Below are 16,119 nucleotides of genomic sequence, written 5' to 3' on the forward strand. Positions count from 1 at the left end.
GAAGCCCACTGGGATGGGGGACATGTTTGCTGAGGTGCTGAAGACTGGGACATTTCTGCAAATAGTTCGTTTTTTTTTTTTTTTTTAAGTTTATTTTCAGAGACAGAGTCGTGTGCCTCACATGTGTGAGGGCATGTAATTGGGGGAGGGGCAAAGAGGGAGGGAGAGAGAGGGAATCCCTAGCAGGCTCCATGCTGTCAGTACAGAGCCTGACACAGGGGCTCCATCCCACAAACCATGAGATCATGACCTGAGCTGAAACTGAAACTCAGACGCTTATCCTACTGAGCCACCCATGTGCCCCTAAGAATATATATTTTATTTAAACTGCAGATTTTGTAGTCAAGAATATGACTTGATTCACAAAAGTTTTGATTACCCACATGTTTTCCAGAATATAGGTGCTCTAAGTTAAAAACACTGTCTATCCCAGGGCGCCTGGGTGGCTCAGTGGGTTGAGTGTCCAACTTTGACTCAGGTCATGATCTCACATTTCATGGGTTTGAGCCCTGCCTCAGGCTCTGTGTTGACATTTTGGAGCCTGGAGCCTGCTTTGGATTCTGTGTCTCTCTCTTCTCTGCCCCTCCCTGGCTCATGCTGTGTCTCTCTCTCTCTCTCTCAAAAATAAACATTAAAAAAAAAAATTAAAAACACTGTGCCAAAATATTGGTATACTTGGGTTTTTGGAACTCAAAATGCATGTATTTAACTCTTTATAGACTTATATGATAATGCTGTGTAACAATACTTTGGGGGAAATTACAGGTAGAATTTCTATTTATGATGCATTTCTGTTATCTGTCAGTTAATAAGGTTGGGGGGTTTCTGTTAGGGGCATGGATATCATGCAGATGTTAGATTTGTTGTAGGCTTGGGGTGGCAGGAAGGGATATGAACTCTGAGGTGAGGAAGGATGAAAACCAACTATATCTTTACTTCCTTTTTTTTTTTTTTTTTTTGTATTACATGAATGCTTAAGATTGTGGCTCTGGGATTCTATAAAACAATAGGGAAAATCTTCTTTCTAAATTTAGAACTTCTGGAATATTTAAGCCTAAATGTAAATAGTGAAGAATGAAAATGCATGCCTTCAGATTTGTACACCCGTAGAGGTTTGTGGTTCGTTTGTTGTAATGCTAAAGTTCTGTTAACCCAAAAAAAGATTGAGATAAGCATTGACTCCAACCATTCATGGGGTTATGATATAGATAATCTGCATTTGGAAATTTCAGCAATATTGTACTTAGACTCATGTTACCATAGGATTGACAAGACCAGAACTAGGAAATGAAATTTTTTGTGGAATTCTAGATAGAATGTGAAGAGTGTGGAAAGTTGGCTTTGTAAGTGGGCCTGATTTATGTATTCTTCTTCTTCTATCTCCAGTAAGCAGTTAGTACGTCTTTCCTGTAGATGAGTTCAAGCCCTGTAATCTGACTTACTCCTTCCTGTTCACCTCTGCAAACTGCTATATTCATTTATTCAGTCAATAATTGTTGAGTGCCTAACACATGCCAGACACTGTACTAGTTACTAGGAATACATTTATGAACAAAATAGTCTGTGCTGTCTTCAGACTTAGAGTCTGGTGATTAATTAACCATGGTATATTACTATAATCTGTGGCAAGTGCCAGAAGACCCTTTAATCTTAACAGAAGGCAAATGGTAGGTAAATTCGGGTTGGTAGATAGGGATAAAGAGGATTTAGACCATGAGAGACTCTTAAATACAGAGAACAAACTGATGGTTAAGGCGGGGGTGGGGGGTGGAGAGGTGAAAATGGGTGATGGGCATTGAGGAGGGCGCTTGTTGGGGTGAGCACTGGGTGTTGTATGTAAGCAATGAATCATGGGAATTTACCCCCAAAACCAAAAGCACACTGTATGTTAGCCAATAGATGGGATCTTTTGAAATCAGTGTTGTTCTAGCACAGAACTGTCCCCATAGAACAGTAGAAGAGCCTAGTGCACATTGAAGGTTTTCACCATGTCTTCAGTCCATTGAAGTACTCAGAGTATGTTTTTGCTTTTGTTTTGTTTTGTTTTGGCTTATATAGCTGGTTAGAGGCAGAGGCAGGTTTGGGGCTTACAAAGAAGTTACATGGACATATTATGTGTTTGGAATTATCTGTCTAGGAAGTTAGGGGATTTCTTGTTATGGTAAAAGATAACATGAACTAGGGCAGTTTAGTGGTATCAGTATATCCAGAAGGTATTTGCAAAAATAGACATATGTATGGTTATGTGCCTTAAAGGCAGCAGTATAATTAATTCTTTTTTTTTTTTTTTTTTTTTTAGTGTTTATTTTGAGGGGGAGAGAGCACGAGCGCAGCGCGTGCGAGTGAGTGGGGGAGGGGCAGAGGGAGAGACACTGTGAGTCCGAAGAAGGCTCCAGGCTCTGAGCTGTCAGCACAGAGCCCGATGCAGGTCTCAAACTCACAAACTGTGAGATCATGACCTGAGCCAAGGTCAGACACTTCACTAACTGAGCCACCCAGGTGCCCCTAATTAATTATTCCTTGATAGGTGACTTTGAAGTACTACATAGTGCCTAGCAATGCTTTTAGTGAATGTGATCCTGAAGTTTAAGAATGCCTTGGGATTTTCTATCAAATTAGTATTTTGTCCCCTTTTTCTTAAAAAACTTGAAAGTGTTTTTAGAGATCATCTTCAGAGTTGCCTTTTTTTCTCCTGAAGATGGAAACCTTTGACTTTCTTTTGCACGAAACCAAGTTTTATTTATATTTGGAAATTCAGGAGCCAATGGCTGACTTATGAGTTATTCACCATTTAATATAGAAAGCTTTCTTGTCTTGTTGTCAGTGGGGCTCTAGTTTTTTTGTACCATTAGTTAAGTATTTTACTTGAACATAGTATTGGATTTTTGCACTGAGTTTTCACTTTTCACTGATTCTTTAATCTTCAAAATCAAATATCATAGAGAAAATATGGAAAGGGTGTGCATGTGTGCACATATTGATATGATAAACTGGTAGCAATTAAAACAGTCTGGCATACAGCAAGAGCATAATAAATGCTTACTTTCTTTCTTTGGTCTAAGCCAGGGTCTTAGCCTTTCTTTGGTCTAAGCCCCTTTTTTGCATCCTCAGAAGTTATACCAATGTTAAATATGGTGTATATTTACTGAAAAATATTTAAAACAGACCCAACATTAGGTAGGGTCAACTGTGGAGGGAAACAATTTCTGTGGAACTCTCTGGTTCTTAATTTATATTGAAATTACTGATGCTTCTTTTTCCCAGAAGTGTGTATAGTATTCTGTTTTGCACATAGTGGGCACTTAAGGATGTCATCATGCAATAAAAATAACGTTAAGGAAGGAATCTGAAGGCCTGCATGCAGTCTTGGCTTATTGATTTCTGTGGTGTTTGCACCTGCTGAATTTCTTTGAACATTTTGTCTTGCCTTTCTTGGTCCAGCACTGTGAACAGATTGCACCCTCCTCCTTATACTTTAGTATATAAATTCATACAGAAAAGAGGAGCTCAGAAAAGGAGCTCTAGAGAGGGAGGTTGGTTGTATCCATCGTGGATCAAAATTGCTAGTCCAGGAGGAGAGAACCATATGCAGGACATTTTTAGTTGAGGATCAGGGTGTATGCAGACCAGAAATTCAGTAAATAGAAAGGTGCAAACCTTGAAAGAAAGACCAGGGTCTTAATTACAACAGAAATAGCAACGACAACAACACGTAATTGCAGGAAATGAAGGTGCAGGTTTTCAAAGACAGGAAAAGCACAGCTGGATGATGCCAGTAACAAGAGAAAACTACAAATGAGGTGGCTTCTGTACCATAAACTTAGGTTTTTTCTCATAGCTCATCTCTTTTGATCTCTCTCCCATTTCTTGCTAACTAAGCTAAGAAAATTTTTTCACCTTTTCTCCTTCCCACTCAGCCTTCTTCCCCACACCATTTTCTCCTCATTGTTTAATTTTCTCTCAGAATTCATGTGATCACAAACTATGCTAGAGATACTCCTGGATTGTTTTTTTTTCCCTAAGATACTTAGCTGACTTTTTTGTGAAAGAGAAACAAAACATCAAACTATAACTACAAATTAGAAAATTTCAAACGCATTGCTTCTGTTTATTAAATACTTAGTATTCTTGCTGCACTCTGTATCAGTCAACTGTCACCATAACAGGCCACTCCAAGTTAGTGGCATACCAAAATACTATCATCGTGCTCACAGATTTGCAGGTTGGTTGGGGTGGCTCTTCTCCACACATGCCTCATTCTTCTGGGGCAAGTGGGCTACCCATGGTCATGTTCTTTTTAAGAAAGTTGCAGAAGTTCAGGACGGAAGCCCATCCATGCAAGCACATCTCATATCTGTGTGCATGGCTATCTTTAATATGTTATTGATCAAAGCATGTAATATGGCCAAGCCCATCATCAGTGCAGCAAGGAAATAAATTCTCTCTAGGGGGAGGAAGTTAAAAGTGGCAGAGGGTGAGGATATAGAGATGAGAGAATTAACACAGGCTCCTGTAATCTTTTCTGAGCTTTACATTTATGTTTACATTTTACCTTGTAGTCATTAGTGTATATGTATACTATTTTGTGTTCTGTCACTTTAGTTTAATATGATTTTGTAAAGATAATTTCTATGTAGGTTATATATTTTGCTGTTTAAAAATACACAGTTGTTTGCTTAACTCAAACTGTGCCTCTTGGTCCATCTGTATAAAAATAATATGAGATGCTTATTAAAAATATAGATCCCTTAGCCTTAACCCCGACTGCTCTGGAATTGGGGTCGGGGCCTGAGAATCTTCATTATTATCAAACTCATCAGGTCATTCCTCTGCATATTCAAGTTTAGAACCTCTTCCTTAGTGGGAGGACATTTGTATTGTTTCCATTTTTCTAGCATTATAAATAATAGCCAGCAACATTTGTATAAATGACTAATTTGGGAGGAGTATTCAGTAGTCTTTCCCTGATCCATGACCAAGTAATTTGCAGTTGACAGAAATAATGTTCCATGTAAAGAATGGAGTTTGGAGGGCTGCTAGTGGTGAAATTACAAACAGGCTTAAGAAATCTGTTCAGTTTTTGTTTTTTTTTTTTTAATTTTTTATATTATTAGAGACAGAATGCTGATGAGTGGGGTAGGGACAGAGGGGGAGAGAGAGAGAGAGAGAGAGAGAGAGAGAGAGAGAGAGGCAGTGAGAGAGAATCTCAGGCAGGCTCCATGGCCAGTGTGGAGTCCAATGCAGGGCTCAATCCCATGATCCTGGGATCATGACCTGAATTGAAATCAAGAGTGGACATTCAACCGAATGAGCCACCCACACACCCCAAATCTTTTAAGTTTTTTAATGTTCACTAAAATAAGACCTTGAATTAGATAAGAAGAATTTCTGTAAATATTTTCTACATCTTTAATTTGTGATGTTGGGTATTGAGTAACATAGTCATGGTTCCATTGCTAGTTCTTGCTACTGTTTTAAATGAACATAGAAAAGTTGACAAGTTTAAAGAGAATTTTTTTTCACCTCTGTAAATTTGGCAGTTTGATATTTTTACTCAACTAATTTATTCTTCCTGGCATTTTATGTGACCTTGTTTATATACTTTATTATTTTTCTTTTATTGTCAGATAGTCTTGGTTATTTCAGCTCTTTAATAAGGTTATTGGAAATGAAAATGCACTGATACCATGGTGGATACTGCCAGTGCTTATCCACTATGCGTTCTTTTCTTTTCTTCACAAACAGAATCTTGATTTCATTTTTATTTTTATTTTTTAAATGCTTATTTTTTTTTTTTTTTGAGAGAGAGAATGAGAATACAAGTGGGGGAAGGGCAGAGAGAGAGGGAGATACAGAATCTGAAGCCCGCACCAGGCTCTGAGCTGTCAGCACAGAGCCCGCTGTGGGGCTGGAACCCACGAACTGCAAGATCATGATCTGAGCCGAAGTCGGATGCTTAACCAACTGAGCCATTCAGGCTCCCCTAAATACTTCTGGGTATATTTCTTAAGAAAAAAGATGTTTTCTTACATAACCATAGTGTAGCTATCAAATTCAGGAATTTAGTAGTAATAAAATATTACTAAGCAGTCCATATTCATATTATTCCAATTGTCCCAGTAATGTCCTGTATAGCATTTAGTGTTAGATGCAATTTGATTTCCCACGTTACATTTGATTGTCATGCCTTTGTGGTCCTCATTAATCAAGGAACTCATTCTTGGTCTTTTATGGTATAGACATTTTGGATATAATAGAGTAATTATTTTGTAAAATGTTCCTCAGTTTGGATTTGTGTGATGCTTCCTCAAGTTTAGATTCTGGCTGTGCATTTTTGGCAGGAATACCTCACTCAGGTGATATATTCTTCTTGGTGTATCACACAATATGAGGAGACATATACTGTCATTTTCTCCAGTTATTGGTAATATTAAATTTGATTACTTGAGGTGGTGTCTGTTATGTTTCTTCATTATGAAGTTATTCTTTCTCCCTTTAAAATTTGTAGTAAGAGAGTTTGAAACTATGCAACTATACTGTTTCTCATCAAACTTTCACCCAATAGTTTTAGCATCTATTGATGATTCTTGATTGAATTATTACTAACATGAGTGCAAAATATTTTCAAGAAATATTTCAGCAGATCCTTTTATTCTAGTGTGACTTATTTTTCCTATCATTTCCATTGAGCTTTCTCTGTTTCATGGTGCTATCTTACAGTTTGGGGGAACTTAAGTTTTAAGAAATATGGAGATGTAGGAAGGAACGTGGTCCTAAGTAGGGATGTTCAGGGAAGGGTTTGATAGTGGAATCCCATCCCTCTTTTCTCTTTTCCTCTCTAACAGAGTATAAGAGATCATATAGACCAACAGATCTGAAGTAAATGGGGACAAGTGATTAATTCTGTTTAGGATCTTTTATGACAGATTAGAGAATGAGATGATCTTTTTCCTCAAAGAGATCTTAGGGTCCCCCTGATGTCATATACCTACTTACTGCATGGCCTGCCTTTTGACATGTCTTTTTCAAACATCTCAGGTGCATGAATGCTGACTAGTTAGAGCTGCCTGGGTTTCATTCAGTGGCCCCAGCCCCTAGGTAAAGTAGTCCAATGGATAAACCTGTTGTCCTTAATTTTGCTCAGGGTTAGCCATTGTGCATCTCACTCCATTTCTTATTAGGAGGGATAAATTAGGCAGTGAAGAATGGGCCAGAAACTGTTAATTCAGTAAGACTTCTTGGGAAGTAATATAGAAGTTCCCTTTTGGAAACATGGGAATGGAGTTAGGGCTCCCCACAGCATGGTTTATTCTTCATAAAATAATGAAATTTGTTGAGTCTCTCTCAAGTTCTAAATTTTTTCTTCTCTATACTAGTTTATTTTTTGTCCCTTCCCCAAAGGTCATTTATTTTTTGTCCTTGAATATTTTCAGATTTTAAAATGTAATGATTTCGGTTTTTCTCCTCTAGCACCAGCAGACATTTCTGAATCAGCTGAGAGAAATCACTGGGATTAATGATGCCCAGATACTACAGCAAGCCTTGAAGGTATGGCCTCTGTTTTATGGCATATAGTTTATTTACTCCCTCATCTCTACTGCATACCTTATTTGAAAGGTTTTTAGTTACATTATGTGGTATAGTAGTAGAGATATAGGAAAGAAATTTTATAATGTAAGAACCTTACTTATGCTATAATTTTGAGCATGTTAGTTTTCACAACCCAATGTTTCAAGATACCTTGGGGCTGACAGATGATCTCTGTCAATATGAAACACTTTTCATGCAAAATGGAGGGATATGAATCCAAATGCCGTGGCTAGAGTGGGGTGGGGTGGAGAAATAATGGGGAGGGAGAGGAGGATAAAGAAATAGGAGATTAATAGAAGGTCAGAAGCTTACATTTTTTTCTTTCCAAGAAGAAATAAAACTTGACTAACGTTTAACTAATTGCACCTTAAGAACATGTAGTCGCAAAGCTGTTAGTATATGCAGTAAATGAAGGGCATCGTTCTGGTTGTATCTTCTGAAGTTCCCTCATTTCCACATGGAGAAGCCCAAATGAGTCAAATCACATGGATATGCCCATTGAAAAAGATCAAGTAGATGAAAGATGTTTAAGAACTAGAACTGCATTTTAAAGTTATTTCTATATTGCTACTAATGGCTAACAGCAGGATGACATTTTTGCTATTGTAAGGCATACATACAGCTTCAATCCTTTGCAGTGTGTTCCATGAGACAAATTTATGCAATTTTTGATTCTGAGCCAAAAGTTTGTCATTTGTTTCCAGAAATAATTTTATCTTTTTAGGTGATTGTAATCATCATAATAACTAGCAGTTATTAAGCACCTATAGCACTAGGTGCTATTCTAAGTACTTTATGTGGCTAACATCCTCCTAGTAACTCTGTGAGGTAGGTGTTACATTCATCCCATTTTATTTTTTTTTTAACGTTTATTTATTTTTGAGACAGAGAGAGACAGAGCATGACCGGGGGAGGGTCAGAGAGAGGGAGACACAGAATCTGAAACAGGCTTCAGGCTCTGAGCTGTCAGCACAGAGCCCGACGCGGGGCTCGAACTCACGGACCGCGAGATCATGACCTGAGCCGAAGTTGGCCGCTCAACCGACTAAGCCACCCAGGCGCCCCCCAATTTTTTTTTTTAATGTTTATTTATTTTTGAGATAGAGAGAGACAGAGCATGAATGGGGGAGGGGCAGAGAGAGAAGGAGACACAGAATCGGAAGCAGGCTCCAGGCTCTGAGCCATCAGCCCAGAGCCTGACACGGGGCTCGAACTCACAAACCGTGAGATTGTGACCTGAGCTGAAGTCGGACGCTCAACCTACTGAGCCACCCAGGCGCCCCCATTCATCCCCTTTTAAAAGATGAGTAAACGGGTTAAAGTGACTTGCTCAAGCTCCCACAGTTGAAATGTGGAAACCAAGCAGCCTGATCTTGGAGTGCCGCACTTAATTTCTGCTTTTACTGCAGTCTTTGCTTCAGCTTTTTTTCCTGTCAGCAAAATGATGAAACAGTTTTGTTTAGAGTGTTAATGCAGGGTTTATGAAGCCACTGTTAAGTATTTGGAGAGGAAGCAAAAATGTCATACCTCAATTTTTATGATTATGACATTTAGATGATTGCTAGTCCTTTATCCTGATGAATATGATTCCATCCCTCTCTGTCTGTTTTCAGAAAGTGCCTTTCCCATTCTCTGTCTCTGAGTGTGAGGCTGTCCCCTTACCTGGTCAGAGCAAATTGGGGGAATTCACTTTTTTTTTTTTTTTTAACCTGGGAACTGTGTAGAATATGTTTACTCAAATGAATGTAAAGATTCAAATGAACTATTGTCATCATTTTCTTTGAGGTACCTTGTGTGACTTCAGGTTTTTTGTTTTTTTTTTTTTTTTGAACTTTGGTTTCAGTTAACAGTAGTTGGGGGAAGGGGACTATTCTTAAACCTTAACTATTACCCAGTATAAACGTGTAAGGTATTTAATAATGAATCAACTTTCTTAGTAATATACTGACAAGGAGTCTACTTTTGGGAACCACAAGGTCATTGACTGATTTGAGTACTTTTATTTTAAGAATCTATTTTTAGCCCTCCAAAGCAAGTGATCTTCAAGAAATCCCTGTTGCATTTAGTTTATTATTATTATAAGAGTATATAGAAAGCAATTAGCACATTTCTTGGCACATAGTAAGAGTTCAATAATGTTAGTCATGGTTATTGCAAATTACTTTACAACTATTTAACTCATCTAACATAGATTATGTTATACTCGTATTTTTGGTGAGTCATTTAGAGTTTTATAATGGTTGTGATAATAAAGTTTAAAGCTGTGATGCTTTGGGGTGCCTGAGTGGCTCAGTCAGTTGTGTCTAACTTCAGCTCAGGTCATGATCTCGTGGTCTGTGAGTTCGAACCCTGTGTTGAGCTCTGTGCTGACAGCTCAGAGCCTGGAGCCTGCTTCAGATTCTGTCTCCCTCTCTCTCTGCCCCTCCCCCGCTCGTAATTGTTTCTCTCTCTCTCTCTCAAAAATAAATAAACATTGAAAAAAATAAAAATAAAGCAGTGGTACTTTTCCAAGTGTACTTTTACTTTTTTTCTCTTCCTGGCTAACTGGAATTGGAGTTGGGGTGGGGATTGGGGATCTTATTCTTGCAGTTGCTCAGGCTTCAAACCTTGGAATCATACTGATCTTTCTTTCACATATTTAATGTGAGAGCAAATAATGTTGGACTTTCTGCTTCAGTCCTTTCTCTCCCGTAGTGTATAGTCAACACAGGCAGAGTGATCCATTTAAAATGTAAGTCATACCATATCATTTCTGTCCAAAACCCTCCACTAGTTTCCTATTACAGTCTGTGTGTATGCTGGAGTTCATGAGGCCTTCATAGTCTTAGGTGTTCTGGCCTTCTGTTACAAAGATCACTTCATTATTAATATCTGGGTTTCCTAATGTTGTTTCAGTTATCTGTCCTAGAGCTAAGTCTTCTATTTATTAACTCTACAGACAGTGTAGAGATAGAACTGGTCATGTCTCTTTTCATTGTTTTGTTGTAAAAATTAGTTTTCTAGCATCTGCTTCCTCCTAAATTAACTTCAGAATAATTTTATTCAGAAACATTTTTGATGAGAACTACATAAAATTTATATATTTAATTTGGGTAGGATTGTTATCTTGACAGTATTGAGTATTCTTGTCTAGTTCTCTATGTCTCTGTACTATCAAGCTTCAGAATATTTTGCGATTGTCTTCCTTCAAGTATGACATTTGCTTAAGTTTGCCTCTAGGTATGTATTCAGCATATATATTAAAGGGGAATATCTTTTATAGTTCTTCTTGTAGAAGTAGTGTTTTAAATATTCATTTTCACTCTTATATGGCAGGTTCCAAAAACATTTTTTAGTTTGTTCATTTGTTTAGAAGCATAAATTTGTGATTGACTTTTGTTAAGGAGAAATGAAAGTAATGGAAAACTAAGTAATTATAGAATTACTACTTATGTCATGTTAGTTGTCTTAACAGAAAAAGGAATTACTATTGATAGAATATATTGTTTATGATCAATTTACACTATAAAATAGTATAAATCATTCAGATAGAATGATTTCAAATCTAAAAGTGACTTTTGCTATTTAAGTATTAGTTGCTATGGAGAAAATCAAATAAATTGTGTGAGAATTTATGGAGTTATTCCAAAATGTTTGATGTTCCATTCTTGATATTTGAAGGATAGTAATGGAAACTTGGAATTAGCAGTGGCTTTCCTTACTGCAAAGAATGCCAAGACCCCTCAGCAAGAGGAGACAACTTACTACCAAACAGCACTTCCTGGCAATGATAGATACATCAGTGTGGGAAGCCAAGCAGACACAAGTAAGTTTACTTCTCTCTTAATATTTTAATAAGAATGTAATGAAAAATTTTCCTTGGAAATATATTAATTTTGTTGAAGCAGAGGTGAAGGACAAAGAACTACTTAACCTTGGTTGTTTTTAGTGTAGTTGAAAAGAGTATATGTTTTTATTAGTTGCATTCTTTTTTTTTTTTTTTTTTTTCCAGTCCAGGAGTAAAACATTGTATTTAAGTTGTATATCCTTTCACAGAGCATTTCATTTAGTATTCATTGTTTTGGAATATAGAACAGCTGTAGGTGTTAGTTATTAAAGAAACAAACATTTCAAAGGTTTTACATGGGCGCAAACATTTGTTTTATAGGTTTTAAGTGTTGGTAGAGGACTTAGTATTATTTTTGAAGGCTAACTATTGTTTCTAATTACTGATAGGTTTACCACTTACCGGAATTTCCCTTCCTTCAACCCTTGTTCCTCCCCCAAATTAAGATTTTAGAAAAAAGTCTATTACTGTGTAACAAAGTACACACACATACTCACACAGACATACATACATATGTAGGGAAAGGATTATATGGGACTCTACATTTTCTTTATAATATGAATATATATTTTCAAAATATGTTTGTTTTTTTTTTTGTTTTTTTTTTTAATTTTTTTTTTTCAACGTTTATTTTATTTTTGGGACAGAGAGAGACAGAGCATGAACGGGGGAGGGGCAGAGAGAGAGGGAGACACAGAATCGGAAACAGGCTCCAGGCTCTGAGCCATTAGCCCAGAGCCTGACGCGGGGCTCGAACTCCCGGACCGCGAGATCGTGACCTGGCTGAAGTCGGACGCTTAACCGACTGCGCCACCCAGGCGCCCCTTCAAAATATGTTTAATTACCTCTGTGTTTCATTTTGGTGTAATAACTGCACTATATAACATATAGATATTTTTATGCATTCTGGATTTACAGCATTTGGTTACTAACTAGTATTTGAAGAGAAGAAAATTTCTGATTTTTGTATTTTAAAGATTTTATTTTTAAGTAATCTCTACACCCAACATGGGGCTTGAACTCACAACCCTGAGATCAAGAGTTCCATGCTCTACCTACTGAACCAGCTCGGCACCCCTCTAATTTTGTTTGTACACTTTCTCAAAGTTAGGAAACGACTAGGAAGAAAGAACATATAAACATAGATGTTTATAACTGTTGGTGTTAAAGATTAGTGTTTGTTGGTAAAATATTTTAATTTCATAATTTGGGGATAATCTTAATATTTTTTGTTCCACAAATGACCTTATGTCACCCAAAGCTGAAATACTCCCATCTCACATAGATAATAGGCAATGGATGAAGTTTTATAAATGTGAAACAGCCCCAAGTGTTTTTATGTGTAAGTTGAAGACAAACTGTGGTTTGGCTCCTATCTACATCTCTAACTTCATTTTCTACTGTTTTTCTCTTCTCACTTTGTATGTGATAATTCAGAATGGCTTGAAGTTCTTATCATCCAGTGCTATTTAATTCCTCCAGTCTTTATATTGCTGTTCCTTCTGTTGGGAGGGCCTTCTAGCCTTTGCCCCAGCCTCATTACCTCTGGTGTTGTAAGACTTAGGAGTTTTTGCTGTAGCAGGTGCTTCTCCAGCACCCAGAGCATACTTGGGTCTTAATGAGTACTGTGTAATTTTGAAATTATTTGCTTGTGCCTCTCTTTCTTACCAAACAGGAAGCTTAACAGGGCAAAAGACCATTGATGTTTGTACCATCATGCTAGATTTGCATGGTTACTCAAAAAGTGTTTGTTGAATTATTTTTGATAATACATGTAAAAAAGCTGTTTCAAAACCAATGAAAGGGAATGAGATTGAGAAGCTTGATGCAAGAAGTTAGAAAAAAGAGAAGTAATATGAGTAGAGAATTAATGTGTGAGAATAGCATCTAATATCTTTCAAGGTTCTGAGACTTGGGGGGAAATGAAATTAGGTACAAAAAAGAAAAAAGTTTTTGATTGAAGGCAGTTGGTTCAAGTGAAGGCAGCAGGAAATTGACTAAACATGGTTCACTGTTCTAGTGGAAAGGATGACAAGACTGATAGCTGTGAATTCTTAATATAGATGGTAGACTTTGTGACATGAGGTAGTATATATATATAGGTAGGGGAATTAGGGTTATAAGACTGTCCTGAATAAAAGAAGAGGTGTCATTTGTTCTGTGAAAGTCCGTGAATAATGCTTAAGCCAGATGTTATACCTGTTCAACACTGTTGACAAAGAATAGTGAAAATGTTATGGACAAGAGAGCTTCAAACAGATGTTCTTAGGGAGAAGGCAACCAGATTTCAGAAGGCATGTGTCCTATATAAATAATAATTAAAAATTTTGTGTGTGTGTGTAGCTCTTGAAAAATATTCCTTAAGCAATTTTATATTCCATGTGAAATGGTAGAGAAAGGAAATTTCAGGTTTGATTATAACTGATTATCATATTGAGCAAATTGTGTGCTGTTGTAATTTCTTTATCAATGGAACGTGCTATCCTTCTCACCAAGGTGCTAATTTATACTTAGTAATTCAATAATTTGGATAGTGTGTCCATAAAGTTGTTTTCAGATTGTTGAGAAAAACCCTTGTAAAAATAGAATGTGGTGATTGTATCATAACAGTATCAAATTGGGGAAAAAAATATCTAATGAAGTAACCATTCTTTTCCATTTAACAGATGTGCACCATATTTCAAAAAGTTCTAAGTGTGATTGCCATTGGGAAATAGTCTTGATTCAGCATTTAAATTGGCAGTGTCATACTAGTGTTATATGTTTTCAAAATGAGAAAGTAAGGAGATGTCATGCATTCAACAGATCAGATTCTTTAAATCACTGTGCTATTATTCCTCAGGAGAAATGAAATCTTTTGTGTATTTTTAATTCTTGGAAGAAGTGGTAAAACATGTGGGGCGGAAAGATAGGAAATAATTACAACTATATATTCAAATACAGGCCTCTACTGAAAAAGCTGTGTGTTGCAGGAGCATGGCATATTGAGTGATCAGAGTGAGGAAATTCTCAAGAGATTGTTCTACTTATGAAAATCCTTTCTGAGCATTTTCTTAATTTTATATGAAATACATTGTTATTTAAGAATTGACCATAGTTTAGCTTAATTTTTTCAAATATGGCTTGTTTTTTTTATTTTTTAAATTAAAAACAAATTTTATTCCTTCTTTTCTAAGTATTAAGTCGTTACAACCAGGGCTAAAACATAAACAACACCTTGCTAACTTCAAGTGTGTCATCTATTGGTTGTGGTGCTAAAAAAAATCTACATTTTGAAATAAAAGTCTCTAATGCTAAATACATAAGATTCCTTGTGGCTATAAACTCTTTTAGAGTTTAGAAGGAATAAAATGTATCTTTTTTTAATGACTAGAAAAGTTTAGCTTTTAACATAATATCCCATAGAAGTCACATTGGGGGCTTGTGGGGAAATTTTCTTTTATGCATAACTGGGTATGTCAGGAAAATAGATCACTTGATTTGGAGATTCAACACATATTTGTGAACCTTCATTTAATATTGAAGAAGTAATTACATTTTCAATAGTAGGGCCGTGAGTGGGCTTTTTACCTTTGCATTTTTACCTTTACCATGCATTTTACCTTTCCTTTTTGAGAGAAAAAGAAAACATTTCAAGGAAAGCTCGTACTCTGCATAATAAGGAATTAAGTAGTAGTGTACCTGGCATCTTTTTATTGCTTTGGTAATTTTCCATACTGTAATTTAATACTCTCTTAAATTTTGAGAAAAGGTCTAAATCATTCGTGGTAATATTAGCAAAAATTTTAGACATCTTTTTTCACTACTTGGATCTCCTGTCCAGATTAGATATTGTGGATTGTCCAATAAATGCTTCCCACCTCCAGCTTACATTGGAAATAAAATTGTTTTGGAGTTTTGCAGTAAAAGGTACTAATGCAAAGGGAACAAGGGAACAGTGCAAGATATTGAGATATCATAGGTATACTTAATATCTTCTAAGTTTTTGTGTCATGGCAAACTCTGTCATTCACATGACCATACAAGGCTTTTGCCCAATTTGAAATCAAGTAGTAATCTTCTTTCTTTCATGACCATTAAATTCTTTTGAACTTTTTCAAAACAGGAAAAAAGTATATGCCCACCAGAACAAGATGTGCTACAATTGAGCAATCAAAGTATGGATCAAAAGATGAGAGGGATTTGGGTAGGTAATTTTAACACAGAAAGTAATGCCACATATTGGCTTAAGTTTTAGAGAAATTGGTATAACACATTGGAATGACTGTTAAGTGGTCGACCCTTCACAAATTTAGACTCAGTGTATTTCCCCCCCCCCCCCCCCCCCCCCCGGTCAAAAGAATTGAATTATTAGGTGAGGATTGCAAAGAAAGTGAGAGGCTCTGTCTTAGAACTCTGGTCTTGGTTATATTGCTTGGCCACTCTAAAAGTGATTTAAAGCACAAGTGATAAATAGATCCAAGTGTAGTGTTGTCATCTCTCCTGAGGGTAAATCACTTAATGTTAAGCAGTTTAGGATATTATTAATTGAACAGTAATATTTTTCCTGTTCTTCAAATATGTTAAACAAGTAACTGCAGATAGAAAAAAAAATAATGCAAAGAAAGTTAAATCTTTTTCCTTAGAGATTTCTAATGCATAAAACTATTTGGATGATTCACAAAAAGTCAAGGTTAAGCTGAAAAATAAGATGTTACAGTGGT

General features: G+C 36.4%; 1 protein-coding gene across 4 annotated transcripts in view; it reads left to right on the forward strand.

Annotated features, from left to right (window-relative positions):
• The window catches only part of USP25 (ubiquitin specific peptidase 25), a 153,513-nt gene that overhangs the window by 18,983 nt on the left and 118,411 nt on the right, over positions 1-16,119 (forward strand). For 2 of the 4 annotated variants that reach the window (XM_030328636.1, XM_030328634.1), the window contains exons 2-4: positions 7,471-7,548; positions 11,251-11,395; positions 15,522-15,602. In XM_030328636.1, coding sequence (XP_030184496.1) covers positions 7,471-7,548; positions 11,251-11,395; positions 15,522-15,602 — 304 coding nt within the window. The remainder of the gene's footprint in view (positions 1-7,470; positions 7,549-11,250; positions 11,396-15,521; positions 15,603-16,119) is intronic. The other 2 variants (XM_030328633.1, XM_030328635.1) reach the window with 1 other exon arrangement.

The sequence above is a fragment of the Lynx canadensis genome, chromosome C2 (genome assembly GCF_007474595.2).
Source record: "Lynx canadensis isolate LIC74 chromosome C2, mLynCan4.pri.v2, whole genome shotgun sequence".
NCBI lineage: Eukaryota > Metazoa > Chordata > Mammalia > Carnivora > Felidae > Lynx > Lynx canadensis.